At 40.0% G+C, this 24,603-nt stretch overlaps 1 protein-coding gene across 1 annotated transcript in view; it reads right to left on the bottom strand.

Annotated features, from left to right (window-relative positions):
* The window catches only part of LRP1B (LDL receptor related protein 1B), a 1,639,960-nt gene that overhangs the window by 774,585 nt on the left and 840,772 nt on the right, over positions 1-24,603 (bottom strand). Inside the window, 3 exon segments of the mRNA XM_030210865.1 lie at positions 12,307-12,401; positions 22,164-22,338; positions 23,390-23,617. Of these exon segments, the coding sequence (XP_030066725.1) occupies positions 12,307-12,401; positions 22,164-22,338; positions 23,390-23,617 (498 nt within the window).

The raw sequence follows: 24,603 nt of genomic DNA, 5'->3' as shown, positions 1-24,603 counted from the left end.
ACGAACAAGTCCCCAAAAAGTGCCCCAACTGCCCAGATGACCACCGGAGGGAATCGGGGATCACCTCCTCTGACTCCCCCAGTGGTCACTAACCCCCTCCCACCAAAAAAAAAGAACTTTAAAAACTTTTTTTTGCCAGCCTGTATGCCAGCCTCAAATGTCATACCCAGCTACATCACAGCAGTATGCAGGTCCCTGGAGCAGTTGTTAGTGGGTGCAGTGGACTTTAGGCAGGTGGACCATGGCCCATCCCCCCCTACCTGTTACACTTGTGCTCCAACCGCCCCCAAAACCCACTGTACACACATCTAGGTGCCCCCCTTCACCCATAAGTGCTATGGTAATGGTGTAGAGGTGTAGAGGTGTGGGGAGTGGGTTTTGGAGGGGATTTGGGGGGCTCAGCACCCAAGGTAAGGGAGCTATGGACTTGGGAGGTATTTTAATTTTTTTTTTTTTTTTTACTTTTACAAGTGCCTCCTAGGGTGCCCGGTTGGTGTCCTGGCATGTGAGAGGGACCAGTGCACTACGAATCTTGGACCCTCCCTCGACCAAATGCCTCGGAGTTGTTCGTTTTTGAGCTGGGCAGCTCAAAAACCGATACCGCTCATCTCAAATCCGCCCAAATCCGATGCATTTGCCCGGCACCAACCGTATTATCGAAACAAAAGATGGACGCCCATCTTTTTCGAAAATACGGTCTGTCCCGCCCCTTCGCGGACCTGTCTTCGGAGATAGTCGCCCATGGAGATGGCCATCCACGTTCGATTATGCCCCTCTATATAGAATCTGGGGGATAATCAGCACATACCTGTTAGTAAGTGTTTTATAGAATTACCTTCCTTGTCAGAATAAGTCACAACCCAAATAAGGCTGGGCAGCCTCCCCATCCTCCACCCCTGGCTTCAGGTGAGCTTGAGTCTGTATGGGAGCCTCAGTTCCTAGTGTTGTCAATGAAGGTCATGCGCTTTTGTTGATTTATCAGGATTTCATTTAAAATATATGTATCCACAAACTAATTTGGACAAAACAAGAGAACAGATAGCAACTATTTCATCCAAGCTCAGCTGTATCTCTGATTTGTTTTTTGAAGTTGCATCTCTAATAATAATAATAATAATAAATTGAATTTGTGTTTCTTACCTACAGGTGAGATACCACCTGTTTCTTAAGTGATGTGTACACGTAACCCTCCCCATCCTTCAAAGATCAAAAGAAAGCAAAATTGTCAAGTGTGAGCTGGATACATTTGTTTTAAATTGGCAAAACTGATGTTACTTAAAGAAATGAATGGGGTAAACAACCAAACCTTACTACATTGAGATTGCCAACACTGCATAATATATGCATAGTTTTAATTAGTAAATTAGAAACAAAGCGCTACGTAAACTGCTCTAAGCCTTTAAAGCATCTAAAATTGAGCAATAAATCTTAATTGGAATGTTTAGCTTTACAATGTATTACTTGGAATGCTAGTTTGTATTTAAAATAAGCAAACAGTCATTCAACCAGAACTGCCTGAAGGCCATAATTATTCAGTGCACATACTGACTTCTCTAACACTTAGGTTCAGGGTTTGATCAAAATTAGAACCTGCTTCTGTTACAATATGGTATAGGAACAATTTTCAACAGTACACAATTGCAAGGCACAAGTGCAGTTTAGTGTATGCAGAGTTTGTATCTAATGTACAATGGGAACCTACTCTTGCAGTTTTCTTTCATTATTACATCTGGGTATCAGAAGATTTTGAAAAGCTTAATACTACTTGTGCCAGTGATTAACATAGAGACAGAGCAGTAATTGCTAATGTTATTTCTATATTTGCTATCGGTATCTAGTTTCTCATTATCCTTCACTGAACGAATAGGACACTCAGAAGTTTTCTTAAAGATCCTAATACAATTGCCTGAAGTTATTATTTCTGTAGAATAAAGAGTAGCATAATACTTTTTAAACTGCTGAATTATTTCTTTGTCTTTATATAGATGTCTCCCATCTTGTGTTCTTAATACCTGTAACCTTTAACTTCTTTTTTATAGCTCTCAAATGTTGTGCTAATAAATTACAACTTCTAATATCTACTGCACATATGGCCTTTCAAAGGAAGATTGACAACTCCAACTGCTGCCTTAAAATCACATATTTATATTTTAATTTATGAAGTTATTTTTTAATAAAGGATTATCCCTCCTTTTAATATGTTGAACTTCTAATCTTTTAATTTCATTTTCAATATGAGATCATTAATTTCTCCTTTTTTAAATTCCTTCCAGCCTCTTACAGTTGCTTTGAAAACTCTTCTGTCTTCACAGCAATTTTGTGTTATAGCTCCCACCTTCTATATATGGTGACTAAAGTTGTATATGCAAATCAGCATGCATAGCAGATTTACATGTGCAACTTAATTGAATAACGAGCCAATCAGCACCAATAATTGGATATTAATCAATTATTAAATCATATATTTCCAATTATGTCTTAGTTGCGACTATATCTGATGATCCCCAAAAGAAAAAAAGAAAAACATTAAAAAAGACATAATTGGAAATATATTATATTATTTTATTTCCGTTGCATTATAGAACTGTATGAAAATTAGATGAAAAATTGGTGTTTGGGACATTTTTCTAGTTTGGTTATTCAATCAGTCCCCACATGTATATGTAAATTCGGTCTCTTTATCGGATTAATCAATTATTGGCATTACTTGGGAATTACATGCACATCGTATTCTATAATGCTGTGTGTGGAACTCCTATAGTGTTTAATTTCAGGGGGCGTGGATAGGGGGCATTTTGGGCGGTGTTCTAGCGGTGCTCCCAGAATTTATATGTATTGTTACAGAATAGACTCGATTGGCACCTAACAGGTGCCGGCATTTATACCTGCTTTTAGGTTTAGTTGCCAGTGTCAAAAATTACGTGTTGTTTATGCACTTAGCGCAAATTCTATCAAGGATGTGGATTCTTTATAGAATACCATTGATTTTTCAGCATCATTTATAGAATCTATTCCTATAAGTGTGCCATATTTCCATGTTCTAAATGCCTGTGCTTTCTTTATGTAATCCCCAGATTTATCTGGGGTGACAAATAGGATCTAGAAACAACCTTTTTCTCCCAATTGCATGAGGCTCGTATAAATGGAAGAGTTTGGTGTCAGCCCAACAGGAATAGGGAGGAGGACATGAAAGAATTGACCTCTAGCTTGCTTTTCTTGAGCTGGTGGTATACCTGCCCTCCATCACCTCTTTTGGAGAGGTTGTTTGGGTTTTTGATTGTGTTATAGACGATCTTGTCAAAAATGGTAGAGTTAGGTTGTGGAGCCCTGTTAATTCTACCTTAAGGGGTTGAGTGATTTCAGTTGTTGGACTGGGAGCACCTATGGCGTTCTAGCATTATTGCTGAAATTTGAGTGAGCTTCCATGAACCAGTCCATATGGCCTATGACCTATAACACCTAGCATCATCAAAGGGGTTTAGGATGGCCTAGTTAGCATAAATGAGGCATCCGTTTGCCTAGGATGTCACTGTCTAGCATGGAGTGAGGCCAATTGTGGCTGAAGCCAGTTTTGCAATTGCATTAAGTGATATTGATGTTATGTATTTGACATATTTATTTGATAGCATGGAAAAAGGAGTGGATTATTTGATTGTACAGTTGATATTGGTGCTTTAAAGATTATATGGAATTTTGTTGAGTCAATAAGATGAAGCCTTGTGATCACCATATCAGTTTTGTATTTGTTGTTTTATTGGATGAGGAAGAGGTAAGTATGAATACCCACATTGTGGAGTGAATTCAATAAAGAATGCTCAAACTTAGGCACCTAAAATTAGGGTAATCAGTTAGTATTCTGTAATAGCATATTAGCATGCCTAATCTGTGGAAGGACACTAGCAGAAGATGACATTTAGGTGCCCAAATTTAGACACAACTACTTATGCCATGTCTATGGATGGTATTTATTTATTTGGATTTTGCTCATACCTTTTTCAGGAGTAGCTGAAAGTGAGTTACGTTCAGGTACACAGAGTACTTCCCTTTCCCTGGGGGGCTCACACTCTATTTTTGTACCTGAGACAATGGAGGATTAAGTGACTTGCCCAAGATACAAGGAGCAGCAGTCAAATTTGAACTGGGTACCTCTGGATGTCATACTGGTGCTCTGTTAAAATCTGCCAGGGCAGAGGAATGCTGAGATCCCATGAAAAGCAAACAGGGAAAGCTAAGGAGTGGGAAGTAGAACTAGCAGTCCAGATGAATGAGGAAACTTCAGATATTTAAACAATGTTTATTAACAGAAGACTCAACACAGTACTGTGTTTCTGCCACAGGCCTACTTCAGGAGTCTCTGTAAACAATCTTTAAGTGGCTTTATACACGTATAAATTATCTCTTATAGAATATTTCAAATGTATTACTCCCAGGTTACCATAAATATCAATCACTTCATAGAAAACCAATTATTTCACCATTTCAACAATAAAATTGTGTGAATTGTACTCAGAAAACAAATGTGGCCTACATTTAAAAAATGGCCACTGTTATCTATCATTGCACAAAGGTAACATGGTCCGATAAGCAAATCTATATAGTAATCAAAATCAGCACCTGTATATTCAATATTGTCAATTTTAACAATTCCCCCCCAACAAATCACAGAAGAGTGTGATGATAGATAACATTGGCCATTTTTTGAGTTTAGGTCATGTTTTCTGAGCACAATTCACACATTCTTTTTAAATATATTGTTGATGTGTAGAATAATTGGTTTACTATGAAGTGATCAATATTTATAGGAATCTGGGAGTAATACATTTGAAATGTTTGAAATTTAATCCAGGATTGGGTGCAAAAAATCGCATAACTAGTATCAAATTTGCATTGAGATTTATCAGCTCTTATAGAATACCAACTACTAGAAAGGTATGCACTTTGATGGTAGGTGTGCACATGGGTAAGGCAGAACTGGGCACGCAGGTACACATTTTAATTATACAGCACTATGTTTTACACATGTACATGCTAACATCTAGGAAGTCAAGAAAAGTTGCCTAAAAATATTGTGTGCTAAGAGCAAACTCTATAAGGGTAATAACACACATAATTGTTGTTATAAAATACTAGTGTTAGTCAGCATTTACATGCTAATAGTTAGGCATGTCCATTTACACCATGTCTATTGATGATATAAATGCATGTGCCCAACGGGCTCTTTTACAAAGCCACAGGAGGGCTAACGTGCAGGTAGCATGTGCCAAATCGGCACTACTACCGGGTTAGTGCGTACGCCCGGCAGTAATTTTGAGTTTGGCGCGTGCTGAATCCCGCGATAGAAAATATTTTTCTATTTTCTACTGTGGGTGATGTTTCTGGCAGTGATTGGCAGACAACCATGTTGGCATGTGCTGCACGGTTACCACGTGGGTAGCGTGTGAGCCCTTACTGCTAGGTCAATGGCTGGCGGTAAGGGTTCAAGCTGTAAATAGTTTTAATTTTTGTGCATGCCAATTTCCCAGCACATTAAAAAATGACCTTTTTACCAGTCACAGTGAAAAGTGGCCCAGTGCACACCAAAAAGATGCACCTACACTACCACAAGCCACTTTTTACGGCAGCTTTGTAAAATGACCCCTAAATATTGGTACTTACCGGCATAAATGACATAAAACGTTTGTGCATAAGTGCTAGGCATTCTTCTGCCCCATCCATGCCCCGGCCTACATTCACACCCTCTTCCAATTATGCTCTAATGTTGTAGAATAGTGACTTAAGTGCAGTTATATATATAAGTGCAAATTAGTGGCAATCAACTACAATTAGCAGCTATTGATTATTAGTACTAAGAGTAGCCTAATTAATAGCGACACATACATGCATTAAGTGCAAGTTTTTTATAACCTATTCTTGCAAACTTATGTACAAGGAAGGTAAATGCAAATGCAAGATTATAGAATGAGGGGGTAGGTGTGGGCATTTACACAAGCTGCAGGGCAGATGTAAGTGCTTGTGCCTTAATTGTAAGCATGGTTTCAGTCATTTGTGCTAATATTCTATGAAGAAAAGTAAAAACCCATTTTTTATTGCATGGCCTTGGAAGAGGTATATAAACAATGCCTTTCCTATATGTCTTATTATTATTATTATTATTATTATTATTATTATTATTATTATTATTATTAATGTCAGCTGGCAGCAGCTACAGAGAAGCCTGTAACTGCAGTCCCTGAATACCCAAAGAAACATTTCTTTTTTACACTAACTTAGCAGAAATATTCACAGAAGAACTTGTAACAGTTGTAACAGATGCTCTCAATCTAGCTGGTCAGTAGTTTAAACCATGGTGGTAATGATGCCTGAGCACACATAATATGCAATTCCAAAATGGGAAGAGGATGAAAGGGGAAAGAAAGGCGTGAACAGGATGATACAGTGGAAAAGAGAGAATATGAGCAGAAAGAGATTCAAATGAATCACCAGAGCAAGGAGAAAGAAAAATGAGAAGTAAAAGTAAATGAAGAGATCAGAGAAAGAAAGCTGGGAGCATGTAGGCAGGGATAGGTGGGATGTTACCAAGCAGGACTAAACCTTTGATACCTGTCTCAGTAGCACAGTTGACCAACTCTGGGCAGGAAGGCATGAGTTGAGTCTCAGAGGCAGGGAGAAGGAGGGCTTGAGAATGCAGTGATAAAGTATGTATCCCCTTCTGCTTCCAACATTTCTAACTAGTGATTTCCTGACCTTAGTAGTAATACAGGCAATCTTTGAAGTGAAGCATCCTGCTGTTGGAACAACAGTCTGATAGACACATTACAGCTGGTTTGCCCCTGGCATTTGACTTTGAAAACAAGAAATGAATTTTGACTCCAGGGGCCTTTTCTCTTTGGTCCTACAGCTGTTTCCTCATGAACAGATGCAAAAACCATAGGGTACTAAAAGTAATTTGTCTCTCTAACAGTGGCACACCACAGGCGGAAGGAGGAAAATAATAACCAGTGTATGGTAAGAGATTAAGGCTTTGGTCTTGGAGTGTTGGTGAGTATTCTTAAAGGTTCTTATAAGGAGAGGCTCCCATGTGATAATTTCACGAGTAATCAGGGTGTAAAAGGGCTGGATCTGATGCCAAACCTGTCAGCACAGAGCTAAATGAAAAAGGACAAGAATGGAATTTCAAATTATATGAGGGGAATAAGCAATATATAAGAAGAGTTGGAAATCATGTGGAGTTCATTTTGAGTGAATGGCTGCCATATGAATAGGGATTTGTACAAACTATATTGAGAAAGTTGGGAATTGTGTATCGATGATGCTTTGAAGGAAGATGGCAAGTTGAGAAGGTCAGTAACTGAATACAGACCATTGTAATGGAATGATAGCCATTTAAAGTGGGCATCAAGTGCTATATTAGGGCTGAGACTATATGCTGAGATTAGCAACAGCTTATTAATTAGAGATGGGCGGGCAAAAAAAGTTGTGGCTCTTTTTTTCCCAGGTTTCTTTTCGTTCCATAATGAATGTCCACAAGAGTATACACTCTTTGTAAAGGAATGCAAACTATGGGGTAAATTCAACATAGGTTGCTAAAAGTTAGGCACCAAGAAACTGGGCACTAAGCTAGTATTTTATAATATCAGAGTTGCACACCAAATCTGTTACAGAATACTAGCCTCAGTCTGCAGTCACACACCAAACTTTGGGTGCAACCACTTACACCATATCTATGGATAGCAAAAATGATGGTGTTTAAATGTGGCAGATCAGCGCATAAATGCAACTATTCCAAAACAAGCATACAAGGTTAGTTGGTTCACCCCTGACACGTCCATTCACCTCCCACGTTAACACCCCTTTGCAGTTGTGTACAAGAGAAGTTAGGCACCCAGTTTAGAGAATATGGTCGTAAGCCAGTTATGAACACAACTGCTAATTAGTGTCAATTAGTGCTTGTTAATGCCAAATATTTTGTACTGATCTGATTTTCAATTAAATGCCAATTTAGCACCAATTATTTCATTATGTTAAGTACATAACTGACCCTATTCTATAACTGGACGCACAATTGCATGCCTAGCTTTAGGTGCCACTTAGAGAATTTGGGGGTATGTGTAAAGAAGTTGTACTCTTCCTGATAGTTTGTGTATGCATGAACCATCGCACATGTGTGCTCTATCAGGAAAGAGTTCAACCTAACCCTCCCCCCCCCCAAAAAAAATGTATTTGTGAATTGGAGATGTGCATGCAAATAAATTAGCTAATAAGCCATAAACATCAATAACTGGGCGTTAACAACCAATTATTGATGTTAATTGGCAGTATTACAAATTTATGTGTGTAACTCACTGTGCGTTATTCTATAAAGCACAGCACCTGATTACAATCATGTATATTTGAAAATGGGGTGTGGCCAGGGGGCATGTCAGGGACATTCCAAAAATTTGAATGTGGATTTATAGAATTTGTTCACAGAGCGCCTAAGTTGGGCACTGGCATTTATACCTGGTTTTAACAGGCGTAAGAACAGCTCCCAATTGTTAGACATGGGATCCGCACCAAAAGATATTCTATAAAGGACACACTTCCTGTATAGAATAGTGGTTGGTGCTCAAGTTTTTTGGCACAGAATTTTCAGTGCCATTTATTGAATTCTCTCCATTGTGCACTCTTTAAGAAAAGTGTGCCCTCTTTACACGTGGAGGGGCATAATCGAATGTGAACGCCTATCTCCATGGGCGTCTATGTCCAAAAATGGGTACGTGAAGAGATGGGACATACCATATTTTCGAAAAAATAGACGTTTTTCAGCTGGGTGTTTGTTTTTTTTAGCGATAATGGAAATTAAAAACGCCCAGCTCAAAAACGTCCTAATCCGAGCTTTTCACATACCAAGCTTGAACAATGAGATAGTGAATTATTTTTCATATCTGAAGTGATCCACATTCTCTATCCCCAGAAGCATTCATCAAAAGAAATCTAGCACCTCAGACACTGAAGTGTTGACCCTCTGAATTATCCATGGGAAAAGCATACCTGAGAGATTGGGAAGACTACCAGGCATTAAGGGAAACAAAGACGAGTGATAGATGGGACATTCAGCATCAGTGACATTTTTCATGTATTATGTCAGTGTACAAGGAGGACTATAGATATCATTTTTGTCACTAAGGTTAACAGAAATCAATTTCTTCTTTAAAGAATCCCACCAACATTTTTATTGTTTGAAAAATAATGCCAAAATAATCTACTATGAATTCAGATGAAACAGCCAGTAACCCATCAGTTCTTGATTCACCTGTTAAAAAAAAACCCTCCTCAGAGTCCACTCAAATTTCTTAGAAGCCATGCATGCCTTTTTTTTTGGAAATATGACCCCCTAACAGTAGTACCATGAGACCGCAACTAGGGGTCAGTCTGCACAATTGGGGTAGGAGCAAGTGGGGATTGTTCCTCCTCGGTGATTGGATGATGGAAGAATGGAGAGCAGGCTCTCTACTAACCAGTAGAATAACCAGAAGTTCATTTTGGTGGGCCTAGTGGATTGAGGGGGGCCATGTATTTTCCCCTATTTCCCACCAATGCCAGCACTCTTGCACATGCTCAGTTCAGTGTCAGTCGCTGAACTGATGCTGGCATTGGTGGCTGATGCTCACTGGCTGACTTAAGCAGTGCTCAGAGACAGCATGGGTAAAGACACACACACACACACAGGAGATCTCTCTGGCTGGCAGGACATGGGCATCCCCGCCAGTCACTAAAGCAAAGAGGATGACACCAAAGTGTGTATGTGTGTGGTGGGGAAGACACCCGAGGTCCCCAGTGCTATGTCCCTGCTACTAACTAAGAAGTAGAGCTATATGGGAAGGGCTTTCCTACATTGTAGCCCCATATCATGGCTGGGAAGGAGAAGATAATTGAGCATACAATTTTTCAACTAATAGATTGGTTAGTTCCTCTTCACTAAAATTCATAGTTGGTAAAGTTTTAGTTATCTCTTGCTTTAGATCTGCTAACTCATATGATTTCCTGCTGAACTTCATTTCTTGGTCTTGTAAGTGTTCATTGTGTTTGTTGCCGTTTAGTGTTAGTGAAATTAAAGCATGATCTGACCACGGCACAAACTGTACTGATCTTACATGCTGTAGATGTGCTAACTTTTTAGTGCGGGCTAATGCTAGAGACACCCATATATTCCTATGGGTGTATGTAGCATTAGCAGCATGCGATAAAAAGTTAGCGCACCTACAGCATGGCTTAATAAACATGGCTTACAGTTTATGAAATACGCAAATACATGCACACATGTGTGTGCCACTGTGGGAGGGTTCTGTTTCCTTTATCAAAATAGACACCTTTTGCACTTTTCACATGAATAATTTATTATAAAATTATCTTCCAGTTAATTAGTTCTCTTTTGGTAATGTTTAATTTACCTTTGAATAAGAAAAAAAAATAATTGCAATGTTAAGTAAATATTTATCATTTGGCATGGGGAATTAGAAAACATTGCAGTGCATTTGATCAGACCATCATGCCAATGTAGACAAATGACCTCAGAGATTCTTTTCTAATCTTTGTTGATTTTTGATTAAGGTGAGTAGAAAAAAAAGAAAAAAAATGGTGTTTTGCCTTTTCACATCGATCATTATAAAACAGACCTCAGTAGAAATTAGAATTTTAGATAATATACTGATATTGGAGAAAATAAAATTCTTTGCAAATTGTAACATCTATTATCTGAACAAAATTTGAAAGATGATGTTGTACAGCGGCTTTACAAATCACATAGGTTTCTTGTTCATATGTGACCTATGGTTTCATAGTGATAAGGATAATGCCTCAACATGATCATTTTTCTATTCATGGTAATTTACACCCCCCCCCCCCCCCCCCCCGTTTACAAAGCAGAGCTAGTGGCTGCCGTGTGGCAATGCCGACACAGCCCATTCAAATATTAGGCATTGTATTTTTGGCAATAGGAGAAAATACTTGGTGCTAAAGAAGTACATCAAAATGGAAGCAATATCTATTTTAGACAAAAATGACTTGAAGAAGGAATCAGAAGAGTTCAAAGCTAATCAGAAATGTATAAATCCACCAGGACCACCAGAAAGGCATCAGCTACTAATTTTCTTCTGTATTTTAATTCTACACATCTAAGTACACTGTAGTCCTCAAATGATGCTGCTGGACCTCATTTTAATTGTTTTATAACATATAACATTGTAGATTTGATATAATGGAGATTCACTTATAATGTGATTGAGGGGCCCTTTTACTAAGCCATGTAGGCACATAAGTGCATCCTACATGTGTCAATTTTGAACTACCGCCCAGCTACCGCATGGCCCGGGCAGTAATTTCGTTTTTTGCGCACATCCACTACATGCACCAGAAAATTTACAGCACGCAGCTCTAATCGTGTGATAATCAGCAGTATACGAGCGCTGACAATTACTACCCAGTTAACATGTGAGACTTTACTACTAAGTCAATGGGTGGCGGTAAGGTCTAAGGCCCAAAATGGACGTGCACCAATTTTTATTTTGCGGCATGTCCATTTTCGGCAAAAAATTAAAAGGCCTTTTGCTGAAAAATAGACCTGTACATGTCCAAAACATGCATCTACACCCGTGCAGGCCATCTTTCGGTGCACCTTAGTAAAAGGACCCCTGAATATCTTATACCCCGGTATCTTCATTATATGGGGTCTATGGTGTAGATGTGCTGTCATTTGTTTTATTTTGTTTAGAGTGTATTCATTTTTTAACTACATATTGAAAAGATTAACCCACCAAAAGAAATTTAGGGGGGAAATTATCAATGTGGGCTATGATTTAGATACGTTATTTTACTGTTAACCTCAGTTATTAGTAATTAGGTTTCATTGATAAAACTGAACCTGTGCTAAAATAATGTGTTAATTGAACACATTAATAGTGTAAGCTGTAAATAATACTACTAAATATCCTCTCCGACTGGAATGGTTAGTGCTGGGGTGGTCCGTGGGCAGAGTTAGGACAGATCTGACAGTTTTGAGGCCACTGGCCATTTTCACTGTCACTCCTAAAACATTTTAGAATATAAAGAAAACATGTTCATATTTGCATTTATATCATCAAGCCAAAAGTAACATCTATTTTAACTCGAACCAAAATACGAGGTTAATTCATATGACACTTGCAGGGAACACACATATACTTTGCTAGAGCCACATTTTAAAAAGGGTCTGTTAATCAAAATTTATAAAGAAACAGCTGCAAAAAGAAAAACACTGGCAAATGAGTAAAAAGAGATAAATATATTCACCTATAGGATCTTTTTGATTCTGGAATAAGATCTTGCTGTTACCTCCATCCATGTTTGCCATATTAACAGAATTTCCATCAGTCCAATAAAGCTTCCTTAAAAAATAAAAGAGGACTAATTAGTTATAGTCATGAAGGACTGGCATCTAAACCAATACTTAAGTAAACTAATAAACTCAGGGTCCTTTTACTAAACTGCATTAGGCACTAACACTCACTTAATGCAGCAAAATAAGCCTAGATCAGAACGCACTAAAGTATTTCACATTAGTTTTAGCATGTGTATGCACTAAATATGTGGTAATTATGTTTTTGTCATTTTTTGAGGGGGTGTGTCAGGGGCAGAGAGCGGGCAGTCCTGCACTAACCAGTGTTCAACAGTTACCCGACCTCACGGAGGGCGGAAATAAATGAATCTGTAAATTTAAAACTGCATCTATATTACTGTGCACTATCTGGTTAGCAGATGATTAATGTAGGTGACCTCACCACCTTCTAAATAGGTGGCAATAAGTCCTCCTGCAGATTAAAAAAAAAGTTGATAATTTGTATTACATTTTATAATAAACTAACACAACAAAACACATGAAAACAATACAGAGTTAGCAATGATACCACAATATAACAAAGCCTCATGTAACAGTGTGATTCATAAAATTATCTAGCAATTCCCATCCGTCATAGGACTTTCGTAGAGCCTTATGGCACTCGTCTATCATCCCTTCATATTTATGGTGCAAACAACCTAAATTCCATCAATAATGCTCATTTATGGCAGTATATTCCTTCCAGTTAATCAAAATCACCCTGAGGGCAATTATAATGAGGAAATAAAAAAACTGTATTTGCTTATAGAGGATAGGCTTGTTTAAACCTTTAGACTTTCAGTTCAATATCTTATAAGTGATCGGCTCCTGAAGTAAAAAAAAAATGATGTCAAAACTTTCCAGATGTCCATCCATTTTGAATTAAGCAATGGGCAAGTGAATAGCATATGCCACACAGGTCTAACATTGATCAGTCACAGAGCTTAGATAGCTTTTTATGGTGTCCTGTATGCTCTATGAAATAAAACATATGACATTGGTTTCATGGCCTTTGCTACAGAGGTATGAATGAAGAACCACCAAATATCCTCCCACACTCACCGCTCTAGAAAGTGGCCAAACTCACATTCCCAAACCTTTTCAATACCGACTGGATGTTGCGAGAAATTCCATTTAAGCAGTTTGTAGAATCGAGATCCAGACCTAGACAGGGATCCTTGCTTCCATATAATTTCTTCTAATATCTACATGTCACCAAGCTCTGAATGTGTTATAGAGCTATATTGCACTGCAACTATATGTAATACTGTGAAGCTGGCAGATCAAATTCTGGTTATAGAACTGGAAAAGCCTTTATCTTATGATCAGATAAAAGTTGTCACATTGTCCATATGCCTTTGCCAAAGTCTCCAACTGACAGGGTTCTTAATTATCTTTATCAAATTGCTATTCCACAGACGAAGCTTCTGAGAAACCTGGTCTACGTACTCCCAACTGCAGAGTAGCTTTTGAAAAGATTGTAAAGGGGCTGTTAAAACTTGATGGTGCTTAGGAATCTCAAAGGAGGACATGCCAACTGTCCTTTGCAATAGAAGCAGAGCAAGAAGCTGGCCCTCTAGGGTGAACCAGTTAGGCTGAGTAACTGAGCATCAGAACTGATCTAATGACTAGCCTGGAGCAGGAGAAAAGCGGTGTGATATTAGAAGAAATCCAGAAAGTTCACTCCACCTTAGAAACAAAGGAGTTTTAGGGTTCATAGGGAGATATGTGGAGGTTTGTTGTTCCTTAAAAACCGAATCAATTCTCTCTCCAATTGCTTATAGAAGGCAGCCAGAAAACAGATACCATTAATAAAATATAAGATCTTTGGAGCTAAAACCATATGAATGGTCTCTGGTTCCACCATGACAAATAGAGCAGGAACCAGCCCATAACAGTATCATAAACTAGTTTCAGTAAATAATCTTTGTTCTGTGGCAATGTCTCGTTCACAGTAGAAGCAAACATGACCCAAAGATAATTATACCCTTGTTTATCAAATTTGAAGGGATATACTGCCAGAAGCAAAGCATGCACATGAATGTTCAGAGGCAACACTTTGTCCAGTTGATTTTATAGCAAGTTAATGCCCTGAAACAGTCAATAAGGTTGCAATAACATAGGGATATCATGTAAAGTCAAGAACAAAATTAAATCATCCCCTTACGTAGCAATGGATGACAGACATCCTTATAAACAATTCCCCTGATATTCAACCAGCAGCCATCAGCAATTTTTAAATGCTTCCTGTTGCCAGCTAGAGTAGCCCCCGATATTCAGTGCTGGGCCATGTCCAGGCACCAGTACTGAATGTTGAGGCTATATATGGACAGGCTAGCTGCCAGAGTATATGCGAGCCCTGGCCAATATTCAGCCAGGGCCTGCATAGAACAGTTATGTGAACCCCAGCTGACTATGATCCAGGACCTGCATAACTTTTTTTTAATGTATTTAGAGTTTCCTGATCCCCTTCCCAGCCTCCAAATAGGCCCCCTCTCCCTCCAACCCCTTCTCCAGCCCACGATAATGTAAGCCCCTCCCCTCTTCCAGAACATCACCTCCCACCCCCCACCCCCAACTCTGTTGTGATCCAGATAGGCCTCCCAGGCCTACCTTTTGTTCCCTGGTGGTTCAAGTTGGGTTTTGGGGCAAGACTGAAGCCCCCTCGCTCCTTCCCCTTGCTACTGGACTCCTAAAATGGCTGCTGAGACAGGTTATACTCTTTAAAGAATGCAGCACCATTTAGAGTGACATTTTAGGCCACTTTAGATGCTGTTAGGGATCACAATCTGCCTAGGGAAGCAGAAACACCAGACAAGCAGCCATCTTGGCTTGAATTGTGTTTAACAGTGACCCTCTGCAGTATTTTTTTTTTTTTTAATGGCTGTGTGCTAAAGCTAACATTAACGTATGGCCATATATTGAAAAGAAAATAGCTTTTTTTCACAGATGCGGTAAAAATGGCCTTAGTAACTGGGAAAGACCTGTGTAAGGGCGTGCTAAGGCATTTCTTACTGCAGCTTAGTAAACAGACCTCTCAGTTTCTCATTGGAAGTAAGAATTGTACAGCCATTCTGGATCTCAAGAACTGATACATTATTCAGTTGAGGAGACCCTCATAGCTTTAATATAATGGTTAGTTACACATCTTGCTATGCTTATGTTCTCCTTTTATCTAGAAAATTTAAAGTAAAATATGTTTAAATTTGTGCAAATTTATAAACATTACTGTCAAATTTGATGATTGTGACTAATTTTCATTACTATTGGAAAATCATTCAGTGGCCCATAAAGTATGAAATGATCCCATTGACAGGTGTCTACACCACTTAAACTTTCATCACAATCTGGCACTGTCACCATTACTGATAGATTCAAAGCAGAGTTGAAACACCATGACAGGACAGAGTAGGATTAATTACTCCGTCACTTTCTGTACTATACCAGTTCAGTCTACAGATACTATATTTTTAATTTGTCAGTATTCCCATCCAGAAAAGGTGAAAGAAATAGTCTCTTCTTTTGAAAATATTATTAATATTTGTAAAAATCTTTTCTGGATGGGTGGAGTGTAGATGTAGCATACATGTATCCACATGAATTAAAAAATACTATAATATATATATATATATATATATATATATATATATATATACACATGCTTGCTACTATAGTGATGTGGTTTACGGATTCATAAAGTGCTTTAAGATTTCCCTGTATTTAATTTTCAACATAGAAAAAAATGTTGACTTTCTTTTTTGATACATTCCATGCACAATACTCCCAATTTGAATATAAATAATCCATTGGGTAAACATCAAAATATGGGAATTGAGTAGCGTGCAAACAATTAATGGAACTTAATGAGTTTTGTACATCCAAAACAATCTTTTACATATAAATTGAAACCATATAGGGGTCCTTTTACCAAGCTGCGGGAAAAAGGGCCCTACAGTAGCGGCAAGATCAGTTTTTCCTGCGTGCCAGGGCCCTTTTTACTGCAGTGGGTAAAAAGCCCCCAAAACAAATTGGCCATGCAGCAGGGAGCTCTGACCATGTGACCGGCAGCCCTTGGGTGGCGGTAAGGTCTCTCAGGGTAATCCGGCGGTAACCGTGCAGCATGTAACGATGCCCGATTACTGCCAGGTTACCACCGGGCTAACCATTTCCAGGTTTTTTTCCCACGGAAATGGTGTGCACCTGACCTGGAACTACCGCCAGCGTAGGGCCAGCAGTAGTTCCGGAATAGCGAGCGGTAAGCCTGTGTTGGGCTTACTGCCGCTCTTTAAAAGGATCCTATACTGACTGTAATTCAGAAGAGGTTATCTATGCTATACATTGTCCCTGCTCAATAATTTGCATCAGTAAATCTTGTAGGGGTCCTTTTACCAAGCTGTGGTAAAATGCATCTTTTACTGCAGCAGGAAAAAGGAGGTTTATTTTTTTTTCAAAGGAAATGGCCATGCAGTAAGTTAAGAACTTGCTTGTGACCATTTCCTGGGGGAGCCCTTCCTGCCTATAATCGAAAGAGAAAAACGCCTATATTGTGACCCAAATTGGGAGATAGACGTTTATCTCACAAAAACGAATAAAGCGGTATAATCGAAAGCTGAATTTGGACGTTTTCAACTGCACTCCGTCGCGGATGCGGACAAAGTTGATGGGGGCATTTCGAAGGCATGGTGAAGACGGAACTGGGGCATGGTTATCGGCCGATCAGAGATGGGCGCCTTTCGCCGATAATGGAAAAAAAATATGCGTTTTTAGCGAGAATTTCGGAGAACTTTTCCTGGACCCTGTTTTTGCACGAATAAGGCCCCAAAAAGTGCCCTAAATGACCAGATGACCACTGGAGGGAATCGGAGATGACCTCCCCTGACTCCCCCAGTGGTCACAAACCCCCTCCCACCACAAAATATGCCGTTTCACAACTTTTTTATTTTCACCCTCAAATGTCATACTGGAGCAGTTATTAGGGGGTGCAGTGGACTTCAGGCAGGTGGACCCAGGCCCATCCCCCCCACCTGTTACACTTGTGCTGATAAATGGGAGCCCTCCAAACCACCCCCCAAACCCACTGTACCCACATGTAGGTGCCCCCCTTCACCCCTTAGGCTATAGTAATGGTGTAGACTTGTGGGCAGTGGGTTTTGAGGGGGATTTTGGGGGCTCAACACCCAAGGGAAGGGTGCTATGCATGTGGGAGCTGTTTTACCTTTTTTTTTTTTTTTAAGTGCCCCCTAGGGTGCCCGGTTGGTGTCCTGGCATGTGAGGGGGACCAGTGCAGTACGAATCCTGGCCCCTCCCAAGAATAAATGTCTTGGAGTTATTCATTTTTGAGCTGGGCGCTTTCGGTTTCCATTATCGCTGAAAAACAAAAACGTCCAGCTCAAAAAAAGATAAACGTCCATGTTTTTCGGAAATATGGTTCGGTCCGCCCCTTCACGGACCCGTTCTCGGAGATAAACGCCCATGGAGATAGATGTTTCTGTTCGATTATGCCCCTCTATATCTCCTACTATTCCTCCCTTCTCACCCATTACTTCCCTCCCCCGTAACTGTCTTGTTTGTCTGTATTACTTAGATTGTAAGCTCTTTTGAGCAGGGACTGTCTCTTTGTGCCAGGTGTTCAGCGCTGTGTGCGTCTGGTAGCCCTATACAAATGCTAATAATAATAATAATACTATTTAGGAGGCCGTAAGGGCTCCCATGCTAACATGGCGGTAAACGAGCAGTGTGCGGCACTTGCAGATTACCGCCGGTTAAGCCCCTAGCATAAAATAAATATTTTCATCCATTTGGATACAGAAAGTGAAAGTGCCTTGGTGCTTTGTAGCTTTTACTATATGAGACGTGAGGTAAGGAATAATATATTGTAGAGGAATATATTCGAGTTATTCCCCAAGTTTTCCACGTCATCACTGTGACCCCTGACGCAGGTGCTAGTCACCGAAACACGGCCCGTGTCGGGTCTTTTTGTCAAGGCTCATTCATTAAAGAACTGTGTTCCATTTTTAAAGGCCCGTGGTGCTGTTTTTTTTGTTTGGACTTTAGTTTGTACTTCGTTCCCTCTCTTTTGTTATATCCAAGAGCACTGGAAATGGCATGTGGCACACACCAGAATTACTGCCAGCCTCCTGTAGTAGACCAGCAGTAGGGCCAATTTGTTGCACACCATTGCCGTACCACAGCTTTAGAAAAGGGCCCCTTAACAAACTAAAAAAAAAATCGTATTATTGAGCATATTTCTGTTATTTGGTGCAATAAGGAATCTGCACCATTGTCTCTTCATTGGCAGGATTATTCCCACACTATATATGATTTAAAGCTTTTTGTCCTTTTTTGGTCCAGCAGGATCAATTTTACATATACCGCTGGAACATACTGTACCCGCATGGACCAGGGGCGTAGCCAGACTTGCGTGGGAGGGGGGTCCACAGCTCGAGGGGAGGGGCACATTTTAGCCCCCCCTCCCGCCCCCATTGTCGTCCCCCCGTCTCTGCCGACCCCCCTCCCGCCGCGAACCCTCCCCCACCGCTGCCTACCTTCCATTTTGCTGGCGGGGGACCCCACTCCCCGCCAGCAGACGTCCTCTCCCGTAGAACGCAGCGGCACTGTCTGGCAGAGAAAAGTCTTCTTCCTTGCATGATGATGTCCTGCACGTTGTACGTGCAGGACGTCAGCATGCAAGGAAGAAGACTTTTCTCTGCCAGTGCCACTGCGTTCTACGGGAGAGGACGTCGGCTGGCGGGGAGTGGGGGCCCCCGCCAGGAAAACGGAAGGTAGGCGGCAGCGGGGGCGGGTTCGCCGGGAGGGGGATCCCCACTGAAATCTACGGGGGCCCAGGCCCCCTCAGGCCCCACGTAGCTACGCCACTGGCATGGACTAAATAAAGAAATAAAATGGCAAGTGTTGAAATGAAGTCTACTGTTTCTTTAAATTGTGCCACTATTAAAGCACAAGTGCTGGCGTCTTTTTGTTGTGATTGTGCCTTGTTGTAGTTCTTTGATAAAGTAAGTAGGCAAGGTTTTGGTATAGTTCTATTTGCCCACAATTTGAAATTTTTAATCTGGTTTCTGTTGCAATAGCAATATATATGGTTCCCTGATGAAGTTTCATGTTTCAGGCCAAGTTGAATTTATTTGATACACAACTTCTAGAATGGATTGTCTTATAATCCGCACTGTGTTGTGCATGTCACTTTTGCAAATTTGAGGCCCTTTTACAGAGCGGTGGTATGCCCAATGCAGGCTTATTGCTCACTCTTTTGTGGCTACCCCAAGCGTGCGCCATTTCCGGTTACCGCCGGGTTAGTGTGGCGGGGGGAAGAGGAGTTGGTGGTTGAGAGGCTAGGATGAGGGAGGGCAGACTTATACGGGGTCTGTGCCGGAGCCGGTGATGGGAGGCGGGAAATACTGCTGCACAGACTTATACGGTCTGTGCCCTGAAAAAGACAGGTACAAATCAAGGTAAGGTATACACATGAGTTTATCGTGGGCAGACTAGATGGACCGTGCAGGTCTTTTTCTGCCGTCATCTACTATGTTACTATGTTATTGCCACCTCAGTGGGTGGTGGTAAGGGATCTTACTTCATGGCCATGTGTGCTGGGGGCTTTTTTACTTACTGCAGTAAAAAGGGTCCTGGTGCACAGGAAAAACGGCCCCTGGCCACCAGAGCAGGGTCCTTTTTCCAGCAGCTTGGTAAAAGGGTCCCTTTATCGATTGGGACACTAGATTTTTGTGACCTTAGCATATAAATACCTTTACTATTGAACACTGGGATTTATGATAATGATGTAATTCTTTACCTGAGCTATGATTACTAGTAACAGAAGGCTTTGGTATCTTTTGAGCCTGAATCTCTTTTCTCCTCCTTAACATATGCTATATTAATGGAGACATACATTAAAAATATCTTTTGATTTTTACACCTGATTGTGTTGATATTAGTTTACCAAATAGTAGTGACATAGTTGTGCAGATTGGTATAGCCAGTTTGGAGAATATGTGGCTATAATAGTGGAAGATACCACTTTTTTTTGTTTCTTGTTACTGTGGATATTTACACCAATTAATATTTATTACAGTTCACAAGCATAGATTTACTAGAAAAGAAACAAATAATAATAGTGAATCCCTCATTCATAGGGTAAGATAGGCATAGTTTGTCAAATTTCATAAAGCGAATGTAACACCTCTCTATGAGAGAGGCTAAAGGTAGGATTCCTCAGCTCGAAGAAGAGGTGGCTGAGAGGAGATAGAAGTCTATAACACCATGAGTTGTTTACTCTTTCAGAAAGTGCAAGTACTAGGGAACACTAGGGATTTGTATTCATTTGAAACACTCTCACATTCTTTGAAAAGTGCACACTCTCAAAAAACAGTGCACATTTTTCATAAAGAGTGCACACTTTTTCCAACATTGCTCCCAAAATAAAAACAAAACTAAACAAAATGAAAAATCCCATTAAAAATGCAGGAAATTAAGGCACTGATGTAGAAAGCTACAGCAGGCAGCGGCGTGTGGCTAACAAGAGCTCAAGGCAGATGTTAGCAGGCAAACAATGCATAAATACATTCAATGTAGGAGTGTTAGAATGTGCAACACACAGCATATTAAAACAGATGATAACTAAGTTATTAGCTAATCTGCCCCGATGCAAAAGAAGCACACTTTACCATCAGGTCTGATAATGTACAGAAGAGTTAGTTTACTTTCTGCATAGGGGAAGAAAAGCTAAGAGCCCCCCCCACCTGGGTTCTCCAGATCTCTAATTATTCCCCTCCCAAGATGACTCCTGTCTAACATTCACCCACCCCCTGATCCCCCTCCCATAAAAAATAGCCCTGGTGACTAGCGGTATCCACAAACCAAAAGTGCTGGTGTCTAGCAGCACCTTTGCACCCCTGCAACCTTTGGTCCTCCATGCATTTGAGAGGTAGGAGCTATGTCCACTTGCTCCTGGCTCTGTGCCACTATCTTGGAAAATGGTAGTATCTCACCCCTCCAAGGTGCATCCTGAGAATGTGAAGTCAGTTTGTTAAATAAGGAAAATTTCCGTCATTGGGTAGTCTCTACCCAGACCACCAAATAACAACAAAAATTCCCTTAATTAGCAGACTGACCCCATGCAGTGTATCCCAAGGTGCATTGTATGGGGTCAGGCACTGCCATTTTACAAGATGGTGGTGAGAAGGCAGCCTGGGGAATTGTAGGTGTGGGAAGAGTGCAACTAGACACCAAGGTTATTGGTTTGGGGGTAAGAGGGGTGTTATTAGACACCAGGGGCATTGGTTTAGGGGCCGAGTGGGGTTACCTTTAGAGACTAGGGCTATTTTAGAAGGTTGGGAGCCATCTTAGGGGTGAGGTAATCATGGGGTAGGGGATAGGGGGATTATTTGATGGGGTGAAATGTACCCCTCGCATGGCAGCATTTTTAAAAATGTCTTCCTTCCTGTCAGTGCGTGAAACTATCACCACTCACACTCTGACAGGAAGGGAGGCATTGTACAGTGGACTGCAGATTATTGCTGTGGTGTGCACTTTGTTCATGACTGAGTACACTTTTTTAATGTGGCATTAATTTGCATGCTCATTGATTACTGCACCTTGGCAGCACATTTTTGTAGAAAGCTCATGTTAGAAGCCATATAATCAGTGGCTCTAACATTTGACTTTCTGCATCAACACGTAAGTGCAAAACTTGTGTTTATTATCTTAAACTACGTTCATGACAGCCAATCATATTCAAACATGATCTGTACATTACCCCCTGGATGGATGAACTACCAAAAACTGTGGTTTGTCAATTCCATGGATGATTGAGGTTTTCAAAGAGCCATCCAGTCGTGCCACATTTATCTGAGTTTCATCAAACTCAGAACTAATCCAGTATAAATTGCGGGACATCCAGTCTACTGCAAGTCCTTTGATACTGTGACTGTCTAAAATGTAAAAGAACAAAATGCAAGTGAATAAGTTTATTTTATGGAGCTGTTTTTAAAGCAATAAGTTATTTTCATGATTAGATAACACTCAATTTGCATCTCAATTTATTGAGAAAAAAAAAAGTAAAAAGTTGCAAACCTATATCTTTATTAGCTTTTTCTAGGGCATTAATAATCATTAATGGTTTACTGCTATGTTGGTTTACATCCAGCGGCAAGAATTACCATTACAATTATACTAGTAGTAAATGAATCACAATAATATTTTCAGGGCAAAAAGGGACGAAAGCCTTGAAGTTCAAGGCTACAATAAAATTCACTTACTCTGTTATGAAGCCGGGCTAGTGGCTGCTGTGTGCTAATGCCGACAACTGTGTCGGCATTGTCGCATGGCTTTATAAACAGAGGGGGGTCATAAACTTTATGGCATATTTTTTCAATTTAGGATTAACATTGACAAACTAAGGCCAGCAAATGAAAAATGGGAAAATGAGTCTTATTAATTGGGAAACTTCAGTATAAATTACAAAACTTCACTATTTTGAGGAAGAAGCCAGATTTGAGTTTAATTTTATTTAGCTATGGTGCATGTAAAGAAATACAACTTGCCAAATGTTGTTTATTTATGGTGAACTACTAATTACATTGTGAGGCAGCAATGAGGAAAGTAACAGAGAAATGCCCCAGAAAAATGATCATCTTGATGGTTTTCAAGATCTATTTCATACCGTATTGTAGCTATTTGTTGAATTCTTCATTAACAATAACATTTTTCATTAATAATGGTCGATCACTTGGGGTCCTGTTTACTAAGCCATGCTAGAGATGCTTTAGCATTTTTAGCATGCGCTAACCATGTAGATACCCATAATATTCCTAAGGGCATCTACACAGTTAGCGTGCGCTAATTTTTAGCATACACTAAAAATGCTAGCGCACCTTAGTAAACAGGACCCTTGATTCATAATAATATCTTATTCTTATTTACATTTTAAAAGAACACATAACAATTGAATTACTCGTATACCTCAAATAGGTTATTGTTTACCTCCTGATATAACAGTTTCTAATCCGGTTCCATTAATGAAAGCACGCTTGATTGTCTGAGTCTTTATATCAGTCCAATACAATCGCTCCTCTGCTGCATCAAAGTCTACTATAGTAACATCATCAATGTCAGGAACTGTGAAGGCTGTGATGAAGTTGAAGTATGGGTTATCTATATCCACTCCTCTTATTTCTGAATGTCTTGCATAAAGAAGAAATTTCTTCATTTCTGTAACCAAAAATGTTCTTTTAAAATCTATAGATCATCTAAGTAAATTTAAAAACAGAGATAATGGCAAATAACATCTAGGCTTTCAATTTTTCAATTCTAATGTGGAAGATTATTGTGCTGGAAAAGGAGAGCTCCACAGGAAACAGGGTAGAGGTGAAGGGAGGGAAGAAGTAAATCTGCGGGGCACCAGAGACAAGGGATCTCAAGACCTCCAGATATGACTGTGCAGACTCAAGCTACCCACAAAACTCAACTGGGAACCAGTTGACCGACTGGATCAGGAACCAAGCCCTCAGAACCAGAGGCTGAAAAAGTATGTATGTCCATCCACCTGCTGGAGATAAACTATAAACTTCTCAGTATTTTCTATCTGCAATTTCTATACCGCCCAAAATAACTTGCAGACCTGGGCGGTTTACAAGCTAAAACAGAGAAATCGGAAAATAACTTGATAGGATAGGAGTTATCGCTCAGCAGTAGCAGAATCACTCTAAGCTCATGGAGGGTGGACAGAGGAGACGGGGGTGGATAGAGTACAGAGTAAAGACTGGGAGGGGGATTAAGCAGTGAGACATGATAGCATAACTCTTCAAACCTTTTTGTTAAATTGTGTGGCCATTAGCGCAGGAGGTTTCTGTGGGGTACTATGTCCCCAGTCTATGTTATAAAGTGTACCATGTGTTTTTATAAAATGATAACACAACTCCTGCAGTAATCACAAGTAAAATGAGCCCACGTACATTTACATCTGCTCAGGAGTAGGTATTAGTGCACAGTACATGAATACACACACATTTCATAAATAATGCACCTAAATCACCCTGTGCTCTATCCAAAATATCCACCCAAAAAGAGCCTATACCTAAGTCATATAAAAGTATGTGCATGCTATATAAATATAAGAAAAGGCCTTTGTAAAATTACCCCCAAACCCCTGAATTCTATATAGTATGCATAGATATCTGCGCCAATAACAATGTGCA

Source organism: Microcaecilia unicolor, chromosome 7 (assembly GCF_901765095.1).
Source record: "Microcaecilia unicolor chromosome 7, aMicUni1.1, whole genome shotgun sequence".
NCBI lineage: Eukaryota > Metazoa > Chordata > Amphibia > Gymnophiona > Siphonopidae > Microcaecilia > Microcaecilia unicolor.
The sequence above is the reverse complement of the archived record's forward strand: the minus strand, read 5'-3'. Positions and strand labels throughout refer to the sequence as shown.